Source organism: Leptonotus elevatus, chromosome 12 (assembly GCF_054856555.1).
Source record: "Leptonotus elevatus isolate MCC_2025b chromosome 12, RoL_Lele_1.0, whole genome shotgun sequence".
Taxonomy (NCBI): domain Eukaryota; kingdom Metazoa; phylum Chordata; class Actinopteri; order Syngnathiformes; family Syngnathidae; genus Leptonotus; species Leptonotus elevatus.
The window spans coordinates 4,513,125-4,537,646 of record NC_141250.1 but is presented as its reverse complement, the minus strand read 5'-3'; the positions used below and the strand labels follow the sequence as shown (position 1 = coordinate 4,537,646).

The following is a 24,522-nucleotide window of genomic DNA, read 5'->3' as shown; positions in this document are numbered from 1 at the left end:
AATGCATTTCATGGGATGTCAATACGCGCAGATTTTTGCTATTTGCAGGCAGAAATGGGAAAAGTGCTAACATTCTCTACTGAGTAAAAGTACAATTACTTGTGTAAAAAAACAACTTTTGGTAAAAGTAAAACTACTTGCTCAAATAATTATTCAAGTAAAAGTAAAAAAGTATAAGCTCTGAAATTTACTTTACGAGTAGAAGTAAAAAGTATTTTTTACCAGATGTCAAACGTCAATTTGAAAGATATTAGCTAATGGAGTAAAATGGGTAAACATCGGCCAGTTGTATACTTGCTCTTTTGTAAAATAAATTGTAAATAATTGTTTCATTTTTAAATAGTCACTTTTAAAAGTATTGCTGCTTGCTGATTGGATGTTTAGTACCAGCTGATTGTGTGCCCAGCCCACATGGAACATGTGACTTATCCATCTAAAAGCAGTTCTATGACAGTCCATTTTAGCTTGACCTACAAAGGCCGAAATGCGTAGGCAATTTTTTAATCAACTGACCATGTTTGAATAAAGGCTTTTTACTTGTAACACCTTTGAGTGCCTCAGTTTTCTCTCTTTTGAAAAACCTAAGAAGCTTGTTTTTGGAATGTGGGAGCAAGCTGGAATAGACGGAGAAAACCCATGCAAGCATGGCAAAAAAAGGCAAACTGCACACAGCTAAGTTAGTTTTGAACCCTGAACCTCAGAATTATGTCAAATTAATGTGCTAACTATTCTATTCTATTCTATTCTATTCTATTCTATTCTATTCCTATCAGTGTTTCCAGTCTTTCTCCACCCTCGTTTCTTCTCACAACTTCCTGTTCTCCGCTCCATCTTTTATCCCAAATGGTTTATAAACTTTCCTTTCTTCCTTGCTTCCCTGTTCAGTCTCACCTTTAGCCATCATCCTGTCCCTTCGTTTCTCTTATCACCTCCCCTCATTCTCATTCCCAGCATGCACAACCTTGCGAGAGAGAGAGAGAGAGAGAGAGAGAGAGAGAGAGAGAGAGAGAGAGAGAGAGAGAGAGAGAGAGAGAGAGGGGCGGCTGAAGAGCTGCTACAGTCCAGTCGCTGAGAGTAAAGAGTGCACAGGACAAAAAAGAGGAGAAGTAAAATTGTCCTCCACACGGATGATCTTTTAACTTGTGAACCTGACTGGAATATAATGGAAGAGGACAAATCTTTAATTAAAGGCAAAAAAACATTTTTTCTGTGCTAGGATGACTATGGAACACAATTTTGTCTTTGACATCTAGAAGAAAAGAGGAATAGAGACAAAGACTTAAAGGAAAGGAAAGAAGAAAAACATTTTTGTGTGTGGTTTTCTGAAGAAGAAGAAACACTAAAGCTATCCAAATATCTAATATTAATCACATTTGAATAGATTTTTTTCAACTAGAGGGAAAAAAATAAGGAGCAAAAGGGATTTAATAATCCCACCTAGATTTTTTTTTGTCTGTGCAAAACTAAGGAATCTTTATTGACAAGAAAAGCTCATTTATGACACTGACGGAATATCAACTAAGTTGAAATCCCAAGGAACCAGTTTTGAAATGGATGAATAAAGACGCACAAGAAATATTTCAAGGGAAAAGGACAGGGAATTAAAAAAAAGTCAATTGAGAAAGGGATAACAGAAGTGGACAAGTAAAGCAGAAAGCAACAAAAGAAAGACAAAAGCTCAAAGACAACATAACCAAGCAAGCATCAGAAGAAGCTGACTGGGACAATGAAACATCCTCTCCTTATCTTCATCCTCTACTTGGCGGCAGCGGCGCTGGTGGTAAAAGGCGTGCCTCAGGTGCAGCTGGAGCGCTGGGTGCGCTCTGGCCTGCAGTCCCTGCAGTGGGACCAACTGGACCGCTGCCTACGCACCTCCTCTCACTCCGAGACCGAGTGCCGGCGGATCGCCCACCTGCCTCCCTCTGCCGTGGCCGTCTACGCCTCTGAACCGCGCATCACAACTGCAGGTGAGAGATCAAAGGTCACACCATTGATATTGAGCGTCAGACAACATCTTAATCCATTTGTAGTAATATGAGTTTATGTACCTTTTAAGAAAAAAACCGAATCAAATATTTGACAGAGATGGGAAACCTATTGCCTATGAGCAAAACATGGCAATTATAAACATAAATAAAACCAATTTTAAAAGCCACAAAACAATATCGCAATAATAATAATAAAAATGTATTGCATTGGGACATTGCATTTTTTCATAAATTACCTAGGGTAAGGGTTTTAAGCATCAGGTAGGGTTTCAAACAGGGATTTAAGTTTCAAATTTGGGTCTGTAGCCTTGGCTAGAATTTCAAACCAGGGTTTGGGTTTCAATCTATTGGTTGCAAAGTTAGTTACGGTTTAAAAGTCGTGTTTCTATCAGGGGTTTGGGTTTCAAATAAAGATTAGGATTTCAATTTAGGACTGGAAATTAGTGTTATGATTTGGTTTCAAGGGAGTTAGGATTTGGTTTGTGGTTACTTCCACGCATGTTTTCATGTATTATTTTTGGGTGAAACTTCAACAAATAAACTGTTAATATACAGATTGTGTTTGAAAAACTGCAAACTATCAATATTCAATGATACTTCCTCACATGCTGAAGAGCAGTTTTAAAGTAAATACTAATCATCTTTTTTTAAAATTAAAATATTCAATAATGTAAATAAACAACACATATTAATTTCACATTCCTAAAAGATAGCTGTAATGAATTGTTTAATTATTTAAATAAATAAATAAACTAACTACATGACACATGCTAATCAACCAGCTCATATGAATGCAATTCATCTTTATGTGTTTTAAACTAAAGATTTACATCAAAATTCCCTGAATTTTGTAGCACTTATTCCTAGGGAATAGACGACAAACAATAAATTCATCGGTGTCTGACGTATTTTTGTTCGTGGGGCAAACTCAGGTCATGTTTGAATTTTGAATGTTTATGATAACAATTCCATCCATCCAGTTTCCACTATCCTGTTCAGGGTTGTCGAGCTTGGGTCAGTCTCAGGCTCAACTGACTACAACTGGGGTCCATTTCACAAAGCATGTTCAACAAACACCGTGACTAAGCCTGAACAGCGAGTTGACATACATTGAGAGAGGAAACTCTGCGTTTACGGTTCCAGGACAGCTGATTTGAGGAAATTTTATCAACGCATAGTAGTTTCACCTGGCATTACCACTACACTAAAAAGACCACATCAATAGAGCCCCGATTCGTCGAGTCACAATGGCAACAGGGAAGCAGAGCACGGCGCCGCCCACTGCTTTTGCGTTTTTCACCCTTCTCAACTGGAAATCTAAATGTGATCATATGGCGAATTTGAACATGCCTTTAAAAAAAAAAAGTGCAACACTGCAGCGGCTCTCCATGGAAGGCGGCGTAAGAGAACGTTCCTGCTCGGGTGTCGGGTCAATGCGTAAATTTAAATGTAGTCCTTTGCAATCACAACAATATTACAGGGGAAACCTGTTGAATGGTAGCTCAATAATTCATTTAATTTAGGTGCAATCCTGCGGGGGAGAAGCGCACTTGACTTAAGATGAAATATAAAGACATTATTCAAACGGTTATAAGAAAAAAGCGGAGTTCAATACACAATATATGCTGTGATGTGAGCGCATGACTACGGCGCCGGTAATGTTGCAAATGTAAGGACGGATTAAGTTGTCTATGTAGATGATGGACTGTGACTCAAAAAGATAACGGTCCGGAAATGCCAGCATATCTTTGCGCGGTCTGATAACAATCTCATGACGAATATTTAATTCCTGCGCAATAATGTTCGTGACAAAAGACTTTACGCTCTAGACTACAGTATAGCGTATTTACGCAAAAACTCGCCGCAGCGGACTTTATGAATGAGGAAATGAAATGTCGTGTGTGACTGAAAGGAGGCGGGGACAGAAAAAACCTGGAGGTTCATTGTGAAAAACCTGCCACTGACCAGGTTAGGTTCATGGACTCTGTTATTTCGATAACTAACCGAGAGCTTAAATTACCTCTTTTTATGAAACAGGCTAGAGTTACTTCTTTTTCCCTGCTTTCAGTTACCTCCCTTTCTGAAACGGAAGACGCAGAGTTTCCCACATTTCAGGGTTTCTTGACCGAGGGTTCTAACTAAACCTGCTTTGTGAAATAGACCCTGGTCTGATTGCCAGTCAGCCACTGGGCACATATAAAGACAGACAACCAGTCACACTGACATTTACATCATATTAACGAGTGGTCTCTCCGTCTCACTTTCCCTCTAGCCCTCCTGTCTCCTTACAAGTTCATGGTCAGGTGTTGATTTAAACAAGTATGAAATGCAGGCAGGTGTACATGACATGGCATAAGATACTTTTCAAATAGACTTCTTCATTGAATTTACTTAATTATTGAAACTTGACTGCATTAAAACATCTTTGGTATGTATAAAGTATCACTAACATTTGGCAGATCATTATAGGCTCCAGAAGTGGCATAGAAAATGGATGGATGAATATTTTTGATTTATCTTGTGATCAGGTGCCTCCGAAAAAGTGCTGACCATCCTCCCAGACTCATACTCGTCCAGTGGGATGATCAGCTCCAAATTCCGGAGTGCTTTCAGCGTTGGCTCATTGCTAAACGGGAGGGCGAGCCGCCACAGGTACCAACCGCCTTTCCCCGCCTCTATGAGCCACGACGCGGTGCTGGTCCTGGACCCGAGTCCCGGCGAGAACTTTGGACACCCGGTTGCCCTCTTCTACGTGGATCTCAACGTGACAAAGAAGAGATGCTCCCACTTGGATGGCATTTACATTGGTGAGTCTCGTTGATTGGTTCTCAGTTGGATTTAGTTTGGATTGAACACAATTTACAATGGCACTCAGGAAAGCGCAGACCTCAACCAAAGCCAAAGCAAAACGAAAGTGACAGTCGTGGCTCATCTCCGTCTTCTTTAGCCCGTCAGACACCTCCACAAATTCAATTTTCTTGTTCTTTGCCTTTTAATGCCACAATTTAAGGGCAAGTGAAGAGATGCCAAAGAAGAAATGTGTGATATAGAACGCTCAGTGAAATATGAAAGGTTTTGATGTGTACAATGAATGATACATTGTAATTGCTTTTTACAAGGCTTTATTTATAATAGCGCATCCTACAAAATGCCACTAGATGACAGCATGGCTTGAAAACGCCTTCCCTCTCCATTATGTCTGTCAGTTGTATGTAAGTATGAGTAGTTTCACTACTTAAAAATTATTGTATCAATTTTTTTGCTTTATTAGACAGTTGTTAGTTTATGTTAACAATGGTAAAATTTTACTTTACTGTTTGCAATGTTAGTGAAAGTTTTATAATATGAAGTTTGACCCTAGAACAAATGAATGAAATTCATATTATTTCTTATGGGAAATGCTGGATTTGATATGTGGTACCACTTGGTCAAATCATCATGGAATAGAACATGTTCAAATTTGGAAGTTTCACTGTACATCCAAATTAATCACTAACACAATCATCTGCTGCAATGGTGCAATTCGTTAATAAAGTTAGCCCAAATCACAAATAGTATTGTGAATAGTAAATTATTGCAATAAATGTGGTAGTAGTGGTATTCCAAAGGTGGCCAAGCCTGCAAGTGTGTTTTATTTAGTGTGTTCAAGTAAGAAATTCTGTCTTTTACTGAAGCAGAAAAAACAGTGAAACTTGGGGATGTTTAAAAGCACCCTTTTATAGCTCATTGCTTTATGCAAGACCTTTTCTTCACTGGGGCTGTTACACACATACATGTTTATACACTCAACTACCACAACAATATCTACAACTGCATCCTATCAAATGCACAACAAGAGCTCTTTCACGAATGCATCCTTAAAAAATGCATTCATTTAAAGTGATTATAGTTGTTGTTTAGTACAACTAAATAAGACAACCAGTCATTAGCAAATATTGTTATAAAGTATCATGATTGTAAAAGGTTTTTTTTCTGATTAATCTCAGATCTTTCATTAGATTCTGCAGGTGAACATCAACAACATTCTAGTCCATTTTGCATTCAAGTCAAAAGTTGCTGATGGCTTGACAGCATGCAAACTTAGTGCTTTTTGTAGGTTTGTAAAATAACACATCACAGCTAAAGAGAGATAGATAAAAGGCCATCAGGGAGAGCAAACAAAGTGCTTCAGAGGAGCATTAAATAGTCCGGGGGGACAGAAAGTGAAAATCGGATCCCCACAAACCCAGTAAAAGAAACAGTGCTAAAGTGCAAATTGCTAACCCCCCACTGTGAAAAGGGTTGCAACCAGATGTTAAGGTGAATTTGGACTGTGCACCTCACGAGGAGACATCAGTCAATTATTTATACACACACACACGCACGCACGCACGCACGCACACAAAGAAACCCCAAATGCAGCATCCATAATCACCCCCTTTAAAACAATTAGGTCCAGAGGAATGTGTTTTCCTGGTCTTGAGTGATCTGCATCCATACTTACATTGCTGGATGCATTGGTCAATGACAAGAACCATTAATTTGTGGCCATTAGTTGTGTAGTGGTTCACATAGCAATTACCCTCCAACTGACTGACAATCTGGTCTACCATTCCCCCTTTCAAGTCATCTGGGATTGGTTCCAGCTCTTCCTGTGACCGTGAGCAGGATAAGCAGTGTAGGAAATAAATGAGTTGATGGATGGAAGGATCGGCCCATAGTCAGAGGTGTCAGAGAAAGAAGGTCCGGAAAGTAATAACCCTGCCGCAGTTTGGCTTTAACCACAGATGCTTCTACTCAACCAGCTCGTTTTCCTGCCAGTTCAGAAGAAGCACCTGTGGCAAGGTTATTACTTCCTGGATCACCTGGATTGGACCGACACCTCTGTCCATAGTACACCCTTCATCACAAATGGGAATGTATGAGTGTCGTGTCAACCAACTTCTTGTATGCACATTAGGCTGAATGAAGAATACCTAATCTATCACCCTTCACTTTAGCCACAACCTGCATGACCTTGACCGGAAAGTCATTCTTCCATTGACAAAAAGTTTCAAGACCTTTTTTAAAAAAAATTCTGTGTGACAATTATGAGCTCTATGTCTGCATCATCAGGAGAGGAATGTTTGACTCAGGCCTTGAAAGGTCGCTGTCAGAATCAGCTGAAGCGTTGGCAGGCCGGGCCCGAGAGGCTCATTGGACCCGAGCACAGCTGGCTGGTGGGTGGAACTCCACGCAGAGGGACTTTTAGCAGTCCAGTCAGTGGACGGCTCTGTGAGGTCCACTTTCTTCCTTTGGTGGTCGGAGTCGGAGACAGCAACCGTACCCAGAGACTCAGATGTGTAGGTCAGTTTTGAGGCTGCTGTGTCTGATGTCAGGACATGTTGATGTGTCATGTTGGAGATATCTCATATGCTTGTTCTCAACAGAACACACAGAATTTTACAGGTGTCCTCAATTGGTGCCCATGGGATCCCCCAGTTTGCCGATCTCGAGCTGTGAGCTGAATAAAAACACCAGACGCTGTCACCAGCAGCCATTGGCCACTCACCTCTCTTGCCGCCTTTACCAGACATGCGACCATGCTGTGCTTATCTCTGGTAAGTAACGCACTGTTGGCAAATCCACGAGAAGGTTTTCGCCTCAATGTCCAACGGAGAAACCGTTTTTGGAAGGATAATCCTTCAATAAAGGAGCAGAGGTGGCCATTCCGTCAATATTGATGTAAGTTTCGTCAATCCGTCAATGACGGATGCCCATTTTGTTGACAATTGACGGGAAGCTTTGAAAAATTGGCAAACTGAACTTTGACAGAAGGGGGCTTTCATTCGTCAATGTAATCGGCAATCCCTCAATGACGGACATCTCATTTTGGTGACGGAAACATTGATAGACGCTCATTTTGCTGCGCAATCGTCGAATGACGGATTGACGGATTGACGGTTCGGCTTGAAATATTGCCGAATTGACGAGGACGAAAGGGTGTCCCGACTGTTGACGATTGCCAAACGACGGACGCTCAAAATTTATTGACATGCCCACCTCTGTAGATGGGGGTAACAGTTTGATTTGTTTGCGTCAGGTGGTTGGCGGCAACAGATGACTTTCCAGCGACATTTGCAGAATCTTCAGAGGTTCTACAGAATGCTGCGGATCAATGGTTTCCACAAAGACCACATCAAGACCTTTTTTGCCAGCAGTGGGCACATTCCAGGTCGGACTTACAACAGAGATGAATATTTTGTTATTCTAAAGTGGACGATGTAGGTAACTTCTTTGTCCATGTTCTCCCACTACAGAAGAGCTGGAGGGCGCCTACTCAGCTACGGAGAAGGCGGTGATCCGTAACCATGTGTCATATGTCTGCAGGAAACAACACTGCGCCGACACAATGGTGCTCTACTTGAACTCGCCCACACGCAATGATGGGACCATGCTCCTGTGGGACGCCAACCTCAATGGCATCGTAAGATAGAGGGAGACACATACCCAGATCCTGTTGTTGCTCAGATTGAGACAGAACACTGAGCAACTAGAGTGAAGTCTTTCACCCTTCAAGTTTCTCCTGTTTCTCCTTTCAGGCTGATCTAAAGGAGCGCTACTCAGTCAATGAGCTGTTGACTGATCTGGCCGGCTGTAGGGCCACTCGTGTTTTATTGTTCGTGGATCAGACCTACAATGGTGTTCTGTCCAAGAGACTGAGAGGCTCCCAGAAACATCTCAATGTAGTTCTAATCCAGAGGCAGAAATTGTTGACTCAAAACTACCAGAACCAGAGGGTGAGCATGAGCTGGGAGGACAGCAGCTGGGCTCATATTAGTCCGTCAACCTGCCTGCTGGATTATCTGGAGAAGGTATTTAATTGAGACAAGCACTTCTCTCAAAAATTACAAATAATAATAATAATAAAAAGCTCGTTTGGAACACTTAAAAGGAACCCCGACTGTCATGACAAGTTTGCTCTATATTATTTATTTGGTTGTTACTAACATAACTATGAGATACATTTTTCAAAAATCCTTTCCAGTTTCATACATTTTGCAGAAACTTTATTTGGACGTCGTAACGCATTCCGTGCGTAGTAACGTAGAATGGCGGTGGCTCTCTGCCGAGCAATGTGAAACGCCTATAAAAAAAGCTACGGAGGCTTACCATGCTTTCTTTATGGACGTTTCACATTGCTCGGCAGAGAGCCGCCGCAGTTCTACGTCACTAAGCACTGAATATGTTGCGACGTAAATAACAATGGCGGCGTACGTCCAAATAAAGTTTCTACAAAATATATTAAACTGGAAATTATTTTTTTTTAAATAAATCTCTTAGTTATGTTAGTAACAGCCCAAAAAATTATTTTGAGCAAACTTGTCATGACAGTCGTGGTTCCTTTTAATCTCTTTTTAGATCAGTTTTCTGCATTGCATGTGAAAAAAAATAACACTGGGGAACACATTTTATGTTGAGTTAGGTCTGACAACAGTTTATGAGCTATTGGATCCCAGTTTCCTAAAAGTGACGTAATCTTTCATCTAGTGGTGAACTAATAATTTATTCAATTTAAAAACCCACTACTGATTTCCATAATATGCACAAAAAAAAAAGTTCTATCACATCAACGTACATTTAAAAATTATATAATTGTAGGTCTAGTAATCACTTATATTGCATGACTGGAGCCTCACTTTACAAGAAGCTGACATGTTTCGTCATCATCTTCCTGCAACGGATGCTCAAAGGACAATTTTGTGAACGTAGATTGCCCTGGTGGTGCCCAATGGGTCAACAGCCGTTTACCTTCCACAACTGGAAGTCCCGTGATTCGGTTTTCTGTTGCTTTTCATATTCCACTTTGCTGTCACAAGCTTTTTTTTTTTAAACTAGCTTTTTTTTTTTTAACTAGCTAGTTTGTTAACCACTCCAGCCAATGGTTCTGACCAACTCCCGCTAGCTGCTCTTGTTAGCTTCTCCGACTAAATCTGGCTTGCTCTGTGTTTCGGCGTCACACCGGCTGCCAAGTTATCGTCGCTTGCCGAGATGCTTGTTTGCTCACCCAAAATAAGAATTGGTGGTAGGCTTGCGAAATGTGGTCTCTCTGAGCCACCTTAGTGTGTGTGCTTCAAAATGCATTCGCTTCGGCTGCAATCTATGTTACAGCGACATATAAACGTCACTTATTACACACTCTCACTTAAAAATGTTTTTAAATAAATGTGTATGTATAAAACACTAAGATGAAACAATTATAAACTTTGGAAGAAAAAAAACAGCATAACATGAAATTGAACTTAGAACGGTATGCCCATGGTAACAATGTTAAGAGAAAAGCCAGCATTAATCTCCTTAACTCCTACTATGCTAGCTTTCTATTTGCAGATATTGATAGTACTGAACTATTGGGAGCTGCAAAGACTTTTCACTACACTCTCAGTTGTGACTGCACAAACAACTTGCCACGTAGCTGCAGATGAGCTCAATTGTAATCAACTCTTCTTACTACAGTCTAAGTGGATTTTAGCTGGAGGGTAAGCTAAAGAGAAAAAAAAACTTGCTAGATGTGCTTGAGAAAAATTGGCAATTTAAATTCTAATCAACATAAGCATCTAACTCAACAGAACCAATATTTTTTAAATTGTTCCCCAGTGGACGACAGTAACATTTGGATTAGAAGATCTAATAGCTCATTTACTATTACTACTACTTTTAGGGTTTTTATGAGACATAATATGCTTTGATGTATTAACCAACATCACAGTCCTCAATTCAAACATTTTTGGGCATTATGACAGTCACTCTCGGCATTCCTATACAACACTATTGTCAAAGAAATTTCTATCAATTTCAAACCCCGCGATGTACCGGTAGAAGTTTCCTAACAAAAGTTTCAACAACTCTGATTGCAGAGTGCAGGTGCTTCACAGCTGTTGGACCACTGGGCTGGCCTGTTAAACATCACCCTGGCAGGAGCTCCATGCAACGCCACACCTGCACTAACGGACAGCGAGATGCGACGGTGGTACCAGGGATGCCAGAACCTGCCGACTGCACTCTGGCACAGGAAGTACAGAAGGATCAACTAAAAAGGGAGAGAGACCCTAAGGACTGAGCAAACAGAAATATAGAGAGTGAGAAAGACCTCACATGCACAGAAAATACATTTTAGAGTTTATCACATGCATGTGTAGATGGACAGTAGATGCAATGTGTGTGTCTGTTTGTGCGCGCGGGTATGTATGTATATATGGTGTGTGTTTGTGTGTTTTCTGCCCTAACGCTGAACTCAGGCTGTAACCATGGCGATGACAGCTCATCCCAAGGGGGCGTCCTGAACCTGAACGCCATTTTTGTTGATATGTACGTGTGTGGGGGTTCAGCAAAAGGACAGCCACTTGGGTCAGAGTGTGCGTGTGTGTATGTCTTCAACATTTCACAACCAATCACTTGTCTCCTACTTTAGTCCGCATAAGAGTTTTCTTCACTCTTTGCTTACTCTTTTCATCCATCTCTCACCACTCACTCAATCTCAATTTACCCACGCTTTTTCTTTTCAAATGACCTAATCTACTTACCCTTTTATCACACGCTTCCTTTACCTTAGTCGGCTGCATATGCATTGTAATTTTGCAAATAAGTTGACATATTTAACTCCCAAAACATTTACATCCAACTGTTTAATTTACTGTAGTGGTTTGGGATTTGAACAACAAAAAAAAACTGGAGAATATAGATGGTTCCGTTCCAACACCTCAGACGTAGCCTAACCCGAATTTGTCAACATTTGATCATGCATAATCTTTATCTCTCACCTATATGTTAATGCATTATTAATTAAAGTTGCAATTTTTGCATGGGAAACAGATGCTATAAAAACAAAATAATCAAATTAAAACCAATTACACAAATAGGAAGAACTCCATACCTTTAGTCATGTGGTTGGCTAGCGCAGTAGTTCATTGAGTGCCAAATGTGAGATAGGTCAAGTTGGATGGATGGATGAATGGATAACCGGTAGTGGTGCAACGGATCATCATTAATCCGTGGTCGGCTCGGAACAGGTGGCTCCACGGATTGGTTGGTGGTAGAAAAAAACAAACAAACAAACAAGCAAACAAACAAACAAACAAACAAAGTCCACACTCACTATAATAGCAGCAGAGGAAGTTGAAGCCCCCACGTAAGTCGCATGTATGGTAGCATTTTGGCAACTTGGGGTGAAATTCGCCCTCAATGAATTATACAGGATTTGTTTTCTGCCTCTTCTCGACACCACTTATGGAAGCTGAAACATACTCAACATAACACGCCGCCTACACTAAGGCTAACTTCAAAATAAAGTTGACCAAAAAATACATTGACGGCAATGCAAGCCTTAGCTAGCTTGACTTCCCTTTTAGATGTTTAGGATTTCTTTATCGTAGTTTAACTTTTGATTGACATTAAAGTTGCGACCAACATCAACACAACACTATCCCAAACCCTTCAATCGCTAATTTAGGACGCTAAGAAATCGCTAATTAATTACGCCGCCATTGTATGATACGGCAGACGTCTCCGACATAAGTGGCTAGCAGCTAGCTGTTAACATTACCAACGAATGCCTGGCTGACGGACAATGTTTTTCAGGGTTGGTTTTTTTCGCTGATCCGAAAAACGATCCAATCCATGACTCAAATCCGTGATGCGATCCGAACCGTGACTTTTGTGATTCGATGTACCACGAATAACCGGTATTTGACAATTAAAGCTTGGGGGAACAACAAGCAGCACAATGTCTGCTTCACAGTTGAGGGTTTTCCCCAGGTACTCGGGTGTTCTCCCACATTCCCCATGTATGCATGTTGTCCATAAGTGTGAATGTACTTGTCATTGCTTGTTTGTCTATAAAGCTTTTCTGTCTAAACGATTGACTGGTGACCAGTCCAGGGTGTACACCGCGTCTCCTGGGATAGCATCCAGCTCACTGGTCACCCAATTAAGGAAAAGCATTATTGAAAATAAATGGATGGATACAAATTTTAGAATTATAAAGAGATGACTAATTTTGCTGCGAGTCAACTGGAATGCCATTTGTCGTTGAAGACACCGATCATTTTAATTGTTGCACAGGGAACTCATGTTTAACAGGAGTAGGATTTCAGTCTTTCACTTTCATTACTCCTCGGAGAGACGTTGGTAGGTTCTGTTGTTTTGGTTAGCAGGAGGGTTCAAACAGGCTATGCAGTTAACCCTTTAATGTCTGTATGAATGATAGCCTTGACGAACAGAGGCAATACGGATAGGTTCAAAGACTGGTGTCACAAAATATATACTTTAAAGCCAAACTACAAACTACACATTTATGTAGTTGCTTAGGAGTGTATAATTGTGATCTGACCTTTCTGCAGCCATTGAAATGCATTTGCTTCAAAGAGTATGTAAGAGACTTGTGGCAGGACCACTCTTGGTTAGGATCTGACAGTTCCTGGCCAGGACAAACATCACCTGGCTGGAGCAATCCTGATTTCATGTGATTTTATTTTTATTTTTTTTACTCTTTCCCAATCTTAAGAGGCTCATCAAGGGAACACGTTTTGACTGCAAGATGTCTGTGTCAATGAAGACTGCCACAAGTCCTGGAGCTTTTCTGACGCAACCTGTCAGTAGTTACTTCCTGTTTGTTATCCATAGTGGAATCTTTTTATATTTATTTTAAGTGGATGAAACGTGCTGTGTATGTTTGGGGGTCGGCCAGTACTTGAGGAAAAACTGTATTTTAAATTTTTAGCCTGCAATTGGTTGACGACCAGTCCAGGGTGCATCCCATTCCTTGCCCAGAAATCAGCTGGAAAAGGGCTCTAGTTCACTCTAAAATGAAAATAGAAATTAAATTAGATGGATGGGTTTTTTTCCTCAGAAAAACAAATCACTCCAATTGTATCCGGGGTTTTTTTCAAAACTGAAAAAAAAAACAGTGAGAAAAAATAATATCTAGTTTTGCATTAAAGATTTTAAAACATAGAAGTGAAATCCCATGTCATGAAAAAAGGAAGAAGAGCGAGGGACGCTGAGGACATGGAAGGAGAAGCTGAGATTGGCCTGCAATGATCATGATTAAGATATGAAGCACTGAGACTGCCCTCACTGCTACACCGGCTGGCCATGGCTTTTTAATAAGGGCACCTCTCCTGTGTGTGTGTGTGTGTGTGGGTGTGTGTGGGTGAGTGTGCGTGTGCGTGCGTGCGTGCGCATGAATGCTGAATCACTTGAACTGATGCACACACTCTGGTAGGAACTCATCACTGACAACATGTTGTCTAGCTTTTAATTGTTTTTGTCCTGTACCTGACTTCCTGCTGTGCTTTTTCAACCTCCAATTAAGAACATTCTTACACTACATTGACAAATGTGATGTGACACATTCCACTTTACAAGAAATGAAAGAAAACTTCTATAACTGTCCGTTGGGAAGAATTGTGGCATGTCGATGGGATTTTTTTGTTCATCCCAATAACGGCCAAGCATGACTTGGTCTTGCTTTGTGCACTGGAAATGGGAACAAAGGCCTTCCACAAACAAATCCCTTATTTCTTATTTAACTGATTAAGAGGTGTGTCTCCGAATCCTTTTGTCCAGATAGTGTTTGGCAATTGTTTTGTGTTGATGTTTACATACTATTAGAGATGGACGCTGAGGACAATGTTCCCAAATGTGTGGATTGACGGAGTGGACCGACCATTATGATTGTGTCCAAAAAGTAGCTGTGTGTGCAATTCACAAGTTTATGTACAGATTATTAATTGCAAATTAAGCAGTAATGTTTATAGTGGCATGCAGTATTTCACAGAATTCAGTCAATAAAGATCTTATAGAAACCTACACTGTATGTCTGCGCTCCACTTGTTCAGTGCTTGTACTTCTCATCAATTTATAATAAATGTAAATTAATGGAATTAACTTATTTGGACACTCATGAGTGCCTGCTTCCAATTGGTCATTCCCATTGTGGCACTCCATTTTGGGCTTGTACATCTACAGCACTACTGATTTTTATTTTCTTAAGACCTGGGTTCTCAATTTTTGTGGAGTCAGGTCTGATGACTGGGTGCTCCTGATTGGGCAGCAGTTCATGAGTTGCTATCAAAAAATAAAGCATGAATATAATCTTTGAGCACATGAGTAGGATGTCCGAATGTGATACGTTAAAGATCAGTTGTCAAAACTAACCCTTTCAGACCCATATATGATCCCAGTGGACATGACATATTCGCATGTCTAAACCAGAAAAACACACAATTTGGATGATGTCAACACTTCTGGTTCATGATTGGATTTTACGTAACCAATCACAATCGCAAGTTGATTTGCATGATGTTCATGTTAAAAATTTTGCATATAAGATGGCGTCCACTATATAAACTGAAAACATGACATAACCCCCCCAAAAACATTTCCATGTTGTTCTTATGTTCTATGTAACAGTCAAAATCAGCTAAAATAAATACATTTTGCCCAGCAGAAAAAATGCGGGTCTGAAGGGGCTACGTTGCGAAGTTAACCCTAAAATGTTTCAATTCAATTCAAGTTTATTTTTCACTCTTTAAAAAAAAAGAAACGAAAGGGGACAGAAAGAAGTAAAACTTGTGATATCTGCTCCTGATCAACACAAAATGAATGATAGCAAGCAGTCAATACGTTTTCAAAATAACAATTTTACAAATTAATTCAGGGAGCCCGAACTGGTGTGCAAAAACTCTGACATGGGAGGAGTTCAGTGAGGCCATGGAAAACGACTTCCGGACGGCTTCGAAGAAATTCTGGTCCACCGTCGGGCGTCTCAGGAGAGGAAAGCAGTGCGCCATTAACACTATAGTGGAGATGGGGTGCTGCTAACCTCGTCTTGGGACGTCATGAATCGGTGGGGAGAATACTTCGAAGACCTCCTCAAATTCCACCGACACGTCTTCCTTTCAGGAAGCAGGGTCTGGGGACTCTGAGGTGGGCTCCCCTATCTCTGGGATCGAAGTCACTGAGGTGGTTGGAAAGCTCCTTGGTGGCAAGGCCCTGGGGGTGAATGAGATCCGCCCGGAGTTCCTAAAGGCTCTGGATGTTGTGGGGCTGTCGTGGTTAACACGCCTCTACAACATCACATGGACATCGGGGACAGTGCCTCTGGATTGGCAGACCGGGGTGGTGGTCCCCCTTTTTAAGAAGGGAGACCGGAGGGTGTGTTCCAACTATAGAGGGATCACACTCCTCAGCCTCCCTGATAAGGTCTATTCAGGGGTGCGGGAGAGGAGAGTCTGTCGGGAAGTCGAATCTCGGATTCAGGAGGAGCAGTGTGGTTTTCGTCCCGGCCGTGGAACAGTGGACCAGCTCTACACACTCGGCAGGATCCTCGAGGGTGCATGGGCGTTCGCCCAACCATTCCACATGTGCTTTGTGGACTTGGAGAAGGCGTTTGAACGTGTCCCTCCGGGAGTCCTGTAGGGGTGCTTCGGGAGTACGGGGTACCGAGCCCCCTGATACGAGCTGTTTGGTCCCTGTACGACCGATGTCAGAGTTTGGTCCGCATTGCCGGCAGTAGGTCGAATTTGTTTCCAGTGAGGGTTGGACTCTGCCAAGGTTGCCCTTTGTCACCGAATCTGTTCATAACTTTTATGGACAGAATTTGAGGGGGTCCGGTTTGGTGGCCTCAACATTGCATCTCTGCTTTTTGCAGATGATGTGGTGCTGTTGGCTTCTTCAAGCCGTGATCTCCAACTCTCACTGGAGCGGTTCGCAGCCGAGTGTGAAGCGGTTGGGATAAAAATCAGCACCTCCAAATCAGAGACCATGGTCCTCAGTCGGAAAAAGGGTGGAGTGCCCTCTCCGGGTCGGGATGAGATCCTGCCTCAAGTGGAGGAGTTCAAGTATCTTGGGGTCTTGTTCACGAGTGAGGGTAGGTTGGAGCGGGAGATCGACAGGCAGATTGGTGCTGCGTCTGCAGTGATGCGGACTCTGTATCGGTCCGTTGTGGTAAAGAAGGAGCTGAGCCGAAAGGCAAAGCTCTCAATTTACTGGTCGATCTACGTTTCTACCCTCACCTATGGTCACGAGCTGTGGGTCGTGACCGAAAGAACAAGATCCCAGATACAAGCGGCCAAAATTAGTTTCCTCCGCAGGGTATCCGGGCTCTCCCTTAGAGATAGGGTGAAAAGCTCGGTCATCCGGGATGCACTCAGTGTCGAGCCGCTACTCCTCCACGTTGAGAGGAACCAGTTGAGGTGGCTCGGGCATCTGGTTCAGATGCCTGCTAGACGCCTCCCTGGAGAGGTGTTCTGGGCATGTCTCAATGGCGGAAGGCCCCGGGGACGATTCAGGACACTCTGGAGAGACTATGTCTCTCGGCTGGCCTGGGAACGCCTTGGGATCCCGTTGGAGGAGCTGGTTGAAGTGGCTGGGGAGAGGGAAGTCTGGGCTTCCCTGCTAAAGCTGCTGCCCCGCGACCCCAGGATAAGCGGTAGAATATATATATATATATATATATATATATATATATATATATATATATATATATATATATATATATATATATATATATATATATATATATATAGTAAAACTTCCTAATGGGCTTTATACATTATTTTAAGGCGGTTACACTCCATCAATTCATTAATTTTTTAAGTTTTTAGTATAAATATTGGATTGGTGTGATCTCTTTATCCACATCCGAAAACGACTCAAATAGCATGTTTCTGTAGAAAGATGGGTTCTATTTAGGTTTTGCCAGCACACCCCTACATTTAAATGCAATAGGTCAGGTAAGGAACAATCAGTGAATTATATAACAATATCAAAGCATTCTTGTTCAATGATTCTTTAACCTTGTGTAAAACGGCTATGGTTTGGGATACCTTAGATTTAACGTATTCTACATGCGTTTTCCATTCAAATGTTCATCAATAATAATACCTAGAAATTAATTAATTAATTTCACTAGTCACTGTTCTTTACAATATGTTCAATGCAGCCTCACTAGTCTAAACACGGTCTTCTCATGAATACTACTTATTGCACATACAACATATTAAAGGTTAAGCACATTTTTAGGTTGATTTCCCTTTTAAAATGCAAACAGAGTAAGCACCGGAACTGGTAGAAACTATAATCTAGTTTGGATACCCAATTTGAATTGGATCATTGGTCCATTGCCATGCGTCAGTTTGATGCGACAAGAAAATCACGGCATGTTATGTGGCCCGTTTTGTTTTCTTTCTAGCAGAGACCCTTTGAGATATTGTTCTCACAGCAACGCGCCATCTGTCTCTGTCAAAGTGGCCCTCAGGCTGCTCATATAGTTTTACTCCAAACACTAACCTTTGACACTGGCAGTCACGGCCCATCCAGGATGTTTTGACCAAAACAAGCCCAGTAACACAACCAGCTCAGCGAATAATGAGCGGCTTAACACTGACACAATGGAACCAAACGTAGCGGTTCAAGTTAACACAAAATTCTGAGACGTTGGTTAGCTCAGAAAGAGATCCTTGAAACCAGATACGGATGCTGTTTGTGATGACGTTCGGGTTTTTAAGACGAACACCTTCATATTGTTGCCTTTTTTTTTTAGCACGTTATATGTTTATTGTCTCAGTTCATAGATGCTATTTTTCCCACGCACACGTGGACTTTACCTGCTAAACCCATTCAAAGTCCTCGCTAACCAAAACAGCAGCTCCCAGTGTGCTATGATTTATTGTTCCATTTATACATGAAAATATCTATACAGTATATATATTTGACTTTGATTTGTCACAAATTTATATAATTATACATATTGTATATGTGTGTACAATTAAGACCTCACCACTAATGATCCCATAATTTCCTCATCTGCAGCTGTGGCTCGAGTAGATCAAGTGCATTTTGGACACTGTTGTTATTGTATTAAAGTGTTATTTATATATATATATATATATATATATATATATACATATATATATAACTACTGTGTTGGGTGAAGAGTGAAGGGAAAGAAGAGCAGGCAAGGGGAAGATGCTTTGAAAAAAACAACCTTGCATGATCTAAAATGCTCATGCAGATTTGAAGCCACTTTACTATGAATTAATAAAAACATAAGTCTGCTAGTGTCTGGGCTGCCAGACGGAGTGAAGGATTGGAAAAAAAGTTTATAAATGGATGATGCAAAGAACTAGCGATTGGGGGAGGAATTTAGGGGTGGGCTGTGTTTAAAAAGGCCACTAAGCTCAGTTTGAGGATGGGATGAACATTTACTTCCCGTCTATGTGCGATCATATGCTGGAGTATTCTGACACCGGAGGTGAAACGGGCTTGTCTTATGTTTACAACACAGGCCAATCAGAAGATGAATGGTTTTCACATCAACACACACATTGCTTATTTGTTGACACTAAGGACTAATCAGTCACACACAGAGGACCTATTACGTTTTGCAGGAATTCTAAGGTACTGGGGACATTTAATCATTAACATGGATGTTCACTAGTAACTGTATTAGAACATAAAGATAAACACATTTAGGATTGATGGGTCTCCTTTACGTGACCTCTGTTAGCTACTGTATATTATGCAACAATACATACTGTACGATTACTTTAGTTTAGCAGAAGACTGATCAGAGCATATTCTTCAAACTTGGTTGTAAAGTGAAGTATTTACATTATTTACAACTTTACATGGTCACAAAAAATAGAACTTTTGTGTGACCCCCTGCATGAGAAAGGAAGTCTTCCTACTCATCTCTTATATCAAAGGACTGTACGCCTCAGCAGTTAAGTGGCCCTTCATGTGTGTGCGTGCGTGTGTGCGCGCGCGTGTGCGTGAGACATGCTTGACTGACTGTGCTTGCTGATTAATCTACAGATCTAAATCTATCTGCATGTGTGTTTGTGTGCATAGCCTAAAATCAGCTGGTGTCTTTTTCTGGCCCAGAGGCAAACGCGCACGCACACACGCACGCGCGCAAGCATGCACACTCACTCACTCACGCAATCGCGCATGCACACACGCACACATACACAGGAGAAATGTTTGCCTTACCTTCGTCTTCGTCTAGGTTTCAATGCAGCAAAGTGCAAAAACAGTTATAGATAGATTAGGCTGGTGGATTATTTTATTTACAGGCCTACATACACACACTCATATATATATATATATATATATATATATATATATATATATATATATATAAGAGTTGTTATTTTTTTTTTATCAGATTAATCATATTTTAGAATTTTGATGAATCACGATTAATCACTTAGTAAAAAAGGCTTTTTTATCAATATTTTTCCCCCGCCAAATTTGAAGAGCTTCAGTTATGTGTTAATTCTTTTAATTAAACATTTTTGGATCCACTGCAAGCTCTCATCCTCCTCTTTTTCTAAACAATAAATTACGTGCATAATTTAAAACGGGAAAAAAATGACCCCAATATTTTGAAATGAATAAATATCCTAAATGTCATACGCAAACATTTATTAAATGCTTTACTTTAATGCATGGAATTATGTTTATTGCTTGAACAACTTGTGCTACCTTAAACATAGTCATCCGCTGTCCCGCTAAAGGATAATCTATGGTCAAAATTAATAGTGCGATTCATGATTAATGCAATATTTTTTTGTGATTAATTAATCAGTTAATGCTTTACCTTTGACAACACTAATATATAAATATATATATATATATATATATAGTGCTGCTCAAAAGTTTGTGAACCCTGCAGGCATGGTGAGATTATTATATTTTTATAAAATATTAAAATAACCTTATTAAATGTTTAGTCATACCCCAATCTACGATGCTGACATTGAAAATATTGACTTGAACAAAAAGAATGATAATATTGTCATTCATTCTTGAACAAAAGTTGTTGATTTAAGAACAACTCAGATTTCATGGGTGCAAAAGTATGTGAACCTCTCACTTAATCGGACATTGCACCTCCTTTTGCACTGAGAACTTAATCCAAACACTTTCTTTAGTGATTTATCAGACTTTTTGCCACTTTTCCTTGCAAAATGCAGCCAGTTGAGATGGATGAGGTTGGATGGGCATCTAGCATAAACTGCCCGCTTCAAGTCCCGCCACAGTATTTTGAAAGAATTTCAGTCAGGATTTTGGCTGGGCACATCCAGAACATGCATCTTGTTGTCCTTCAGCCATTCCTTGGTTGTATTGCTGGAATGCTTTGGATTATTGTCATGTTGCATGATCCATCTTCTACCAGGCTGTAACTTCATAAAGGACGGCTTCAGGTTATGTTCCAGGCTTTCACAATATTCCTCTGAATTCATGATTCCCTGGACTATGTGGAGTTGTCCAGGTCCTGAGGATGAAAAGCCAGCCCAGAACTTAACATTCTCACCCTCATGCTTCACTCTAGGGTGAAGGTTCTTTTGCTGGTATGCAGTGTTGACTTTTCAACAAACATGACTGTTTTAGTTGTGACCAAACAGTTAAATTTTGGACTCATCTGTCCACAGAAGGGACTTCAGTGTTGTCGAGGTACTCGCTGGCAAAGTTGAGATGGGCAGCTTTGATCTTTTTTTGTTAGCAGAGGCTTCTACCTAGCAAGCCTTCCATGAAAGCCTTGTCGATGGAATTTTCTTCTGATTGTTGAAGCATGCCCATGTGTCCCAGATGCAGCAAAAGAGGTCTGCAAATCCCTTGATGTGATGCACAGGTTGGCTTTCACCTGAATTATCATTTATCTTGTGGTTCTTGCTGATATTTTTAGAAGGTTGTCTACTTCTAGGCAGTATTGTAGTAATTTTCAGTGTTCTGTAGTTGCAGATGATCTGCTTCACAATGGAATGATGAAGCTATTTTTTTTTTTTTTAGATGACTACAGCTTTCCCCAGACAGATGTGCTGTCACTACCCTCTTCCTCTCAGCATGACTGACCTGTATGGGTTCACCTGGGTAAGACTAAAGCAACGTGGTTTTGTCTCTGTTTCAGTCAGTGATACACAATTTCTTTGCTAAACCTCTCATTTTATTGGTCAATTTCAGTGGTTAGTTTAGCTACCAATTTGTCCTACCTGATCCTACTTGACTGCGTGTTTTAAGCAATGCCGTTTAGGGTTCACCTACTTTTGCACCTACATGAATTGACCAAAAACTCTTTTTAATTAAGTTTTGACTACACAATTGATAAAACAAAAAAAAACAATGCATTGAATTGATAAACCTACACCTGTTATTTCATATAAAATTTAATTTAATCAGATTGAAACAATTGGAAAGTCCAAATTGCTCAAGAGGTTCACAAACTTTTAAGCAGCACTGTATATATTTAAAAACAAAAATTGCACAACTCAAAAGCAAACAATTAAAAATAATAATTAATGCTGTGTGCAGGCCCTCGCAACCACTGGAAGAGGACACAATGCAGGTCGAGAAAGTCCATTACAGGAGGGACTTCCTTCACACTGCATGCTCGGGCCTTTATCGGCTATAAATCAACTTTGTTTCGGGTATGTATGACGGTGAAGCCATGCACCATGGCAGTGTCAGCAATGAGAGGCTTTCATGGGATTAGACAAATACTTGCTAATCACACATCCAACAATGGTAACCTGGACTAAATTATCAATAATATTCATAGATGTCATCTACGGTGTCAGTGCTGATTGTGTTGTTTCTGAGGTTTTTTTGGGGGGCTTGTCACTTCACTAGTTTGCCAACTTTGTGATCAAAAAAGCACAGCTGAAAATTAGTGATCTGGCTAACACTTCAAGCATGTCTTGGCCATGAGAATGAAAAATGATTTGGGGCTTGACATGTCTTTAAAACAACCACACATGTTGGAATAGTATTAACAAGTGTGTTTGGGGTGTCTGGAGGCCATTATTGGCTGTTAGCATAACATTAGCTTGGACATGAGAACAATACAATTTCATTTAGTCCTAAAGAAAAATGCTCAGTTTTTATTTAAACTAAATTTATGGTATCTTTAGCTTTGTGGTTGTAGTAAATAGAGTGCACAATTGTACGCATTTTACTGTTTCTAATCATTTGCATCAAATAATAAGAAACAACATAGAGAACTGTGTTTGAACTTGTATGTAAATTATTCAACTCAATACTCATGACGATTGGAATCCTCTTGATGTAACCCAGTGAAGATTCAGATCCTCTACCCTGGTGCGAAACTTTTAGTGTTTTCTTTCAGGATTTTAATGAAGCTCTGTATACCATTATAACATTGTGTATATCAGATTATAGAAAGTTGAATACATACAGGGAGTTTATGCTGAATATCACTTTAAGATGCCGTCAGTCGCCACTCTGCTTGCATGACAGCGAGGCTATCTTTGGATGGCCAAACTTAATATTTCATAGAAAACCTGGGTCACAGGTAGAAATATTTATCCCCCACAGAGGCTACAGAGACTGCAGACTCTGTGGCTCTGTTCTCTCTACATTCAGGTTATGTTGATGGTTTTTTTTTTTACTATACTGAACACCACTAAAATATATGAGATCAATGTGTACACCAAGGTTATATATCAAAACATGAAAACACATTTGCAGGCTGTGAAATGTCCACCAAACCATAACACCATAATATGATATCTAACTCTAGGTTTGTTTTAGCAATAACAATAACGGTAGTTTGGACAAGTGAAGTGGACATATAGGCCTATATTGAATATAAAGTTGCCAAAACAATGTATACTGTATTTTCCTCAAATAATGGCTCTGAATTGTATAAAACCATCCATCAGTTGTGCACTGCAAACAAAAGCCGCAACCTAATTAGATATCTCCCTTTCTACATGAGTAAATAAACATGTAATGCTGGTAATTATGTAATTATTGTCATGGCTCTGCTCTTAGTGCGGTGTGTGTGTGGTTTTTTTTCAGTCTCTGATTGAGCAGATGGGCGTGTCCTCCTGCGCCGTACATGTTTCCTATTCCTAATCAACGCTTTATAAGGACTGGAACTGTCGGTGTCTGTACCAGATGTGATAAGGCTGCTAGATTGTATTGGGGTTGCCTACAGATGACGTCACGCCAATCCTGTAGCGTAACGTGTAAAGTCAGGCGACCACAATACGATCTGACACTGGTGCTCCCTGTCGGAGTATTGCCCTTATTACGTCCTCGTCCAAGTGCATTATTCAGATCTTGTGTTTACTATTCCTAGGGATGGCAGAAATGGATACAATTATTTGAAACGATTGATTCACAAAAATAATCGATCTTTTGGAACATCTACCCACAGCGACATCTGGTGGCCAAGTGTAAAATATTACAATGAAACAGTTGTCTTTCATCACCTAATTTACACAACTGGGAATCGGGCTATAATTGTAGTGGACTCCATAAGAGAGAGAAATAATATCATGGGAAACAAAACTGAATAACCCCCACCCCGTCAAAATAAGTATAGAAGTACAAATGAGCTTTTTGTTGCTGATACTCGATTTGTTTTTGTTTTTTTTGGGGGTTTTTTTCTGAGAGAGCTCAGTATTGTTCATTCGGTAATCTTACCGATTCGACATGTCATCATCATTGCTCTCTCTTTTTTCTTTCTTTTTTTTCTTCCTTT

The 24,522-nt window shown here is 40.4% G+C and overlaps 1 protein-coding gene across 1 annotated transcript; it reads left to right on the top strand.

Moving 5' to 3' along the window:
* Positions 1-1,073: 1,073 nt before the first annotated feature.
* On the top strand, positions 1,074-14,816 carry LOC147164287 (uncharacterized). Its single transcript, XM_086092120.1, has 8 exons — positions 1,074-1,967; positions 4,517-4,795; positions 7,083-7,313; positions 7,397-7,567; positions 8,050-8,181; positions 8,267-8,433; positions 8,549-8,821; positions 10,865-14,816. Exons 1-8 carry the CDS (start codon positions 1,727-1,729, stop codon positions 11,039-11,041), a joined length of 1,671 nt encoding a protein of 556 aa, XP_085948246.1. The 5' UTR covers positions 1,074-1,726; the 3' UTR covers positions 11,042-14,816.
* The last annotated feature ends 9,706 nt before the right edge of the window (positions 14,817-24,522 follow it).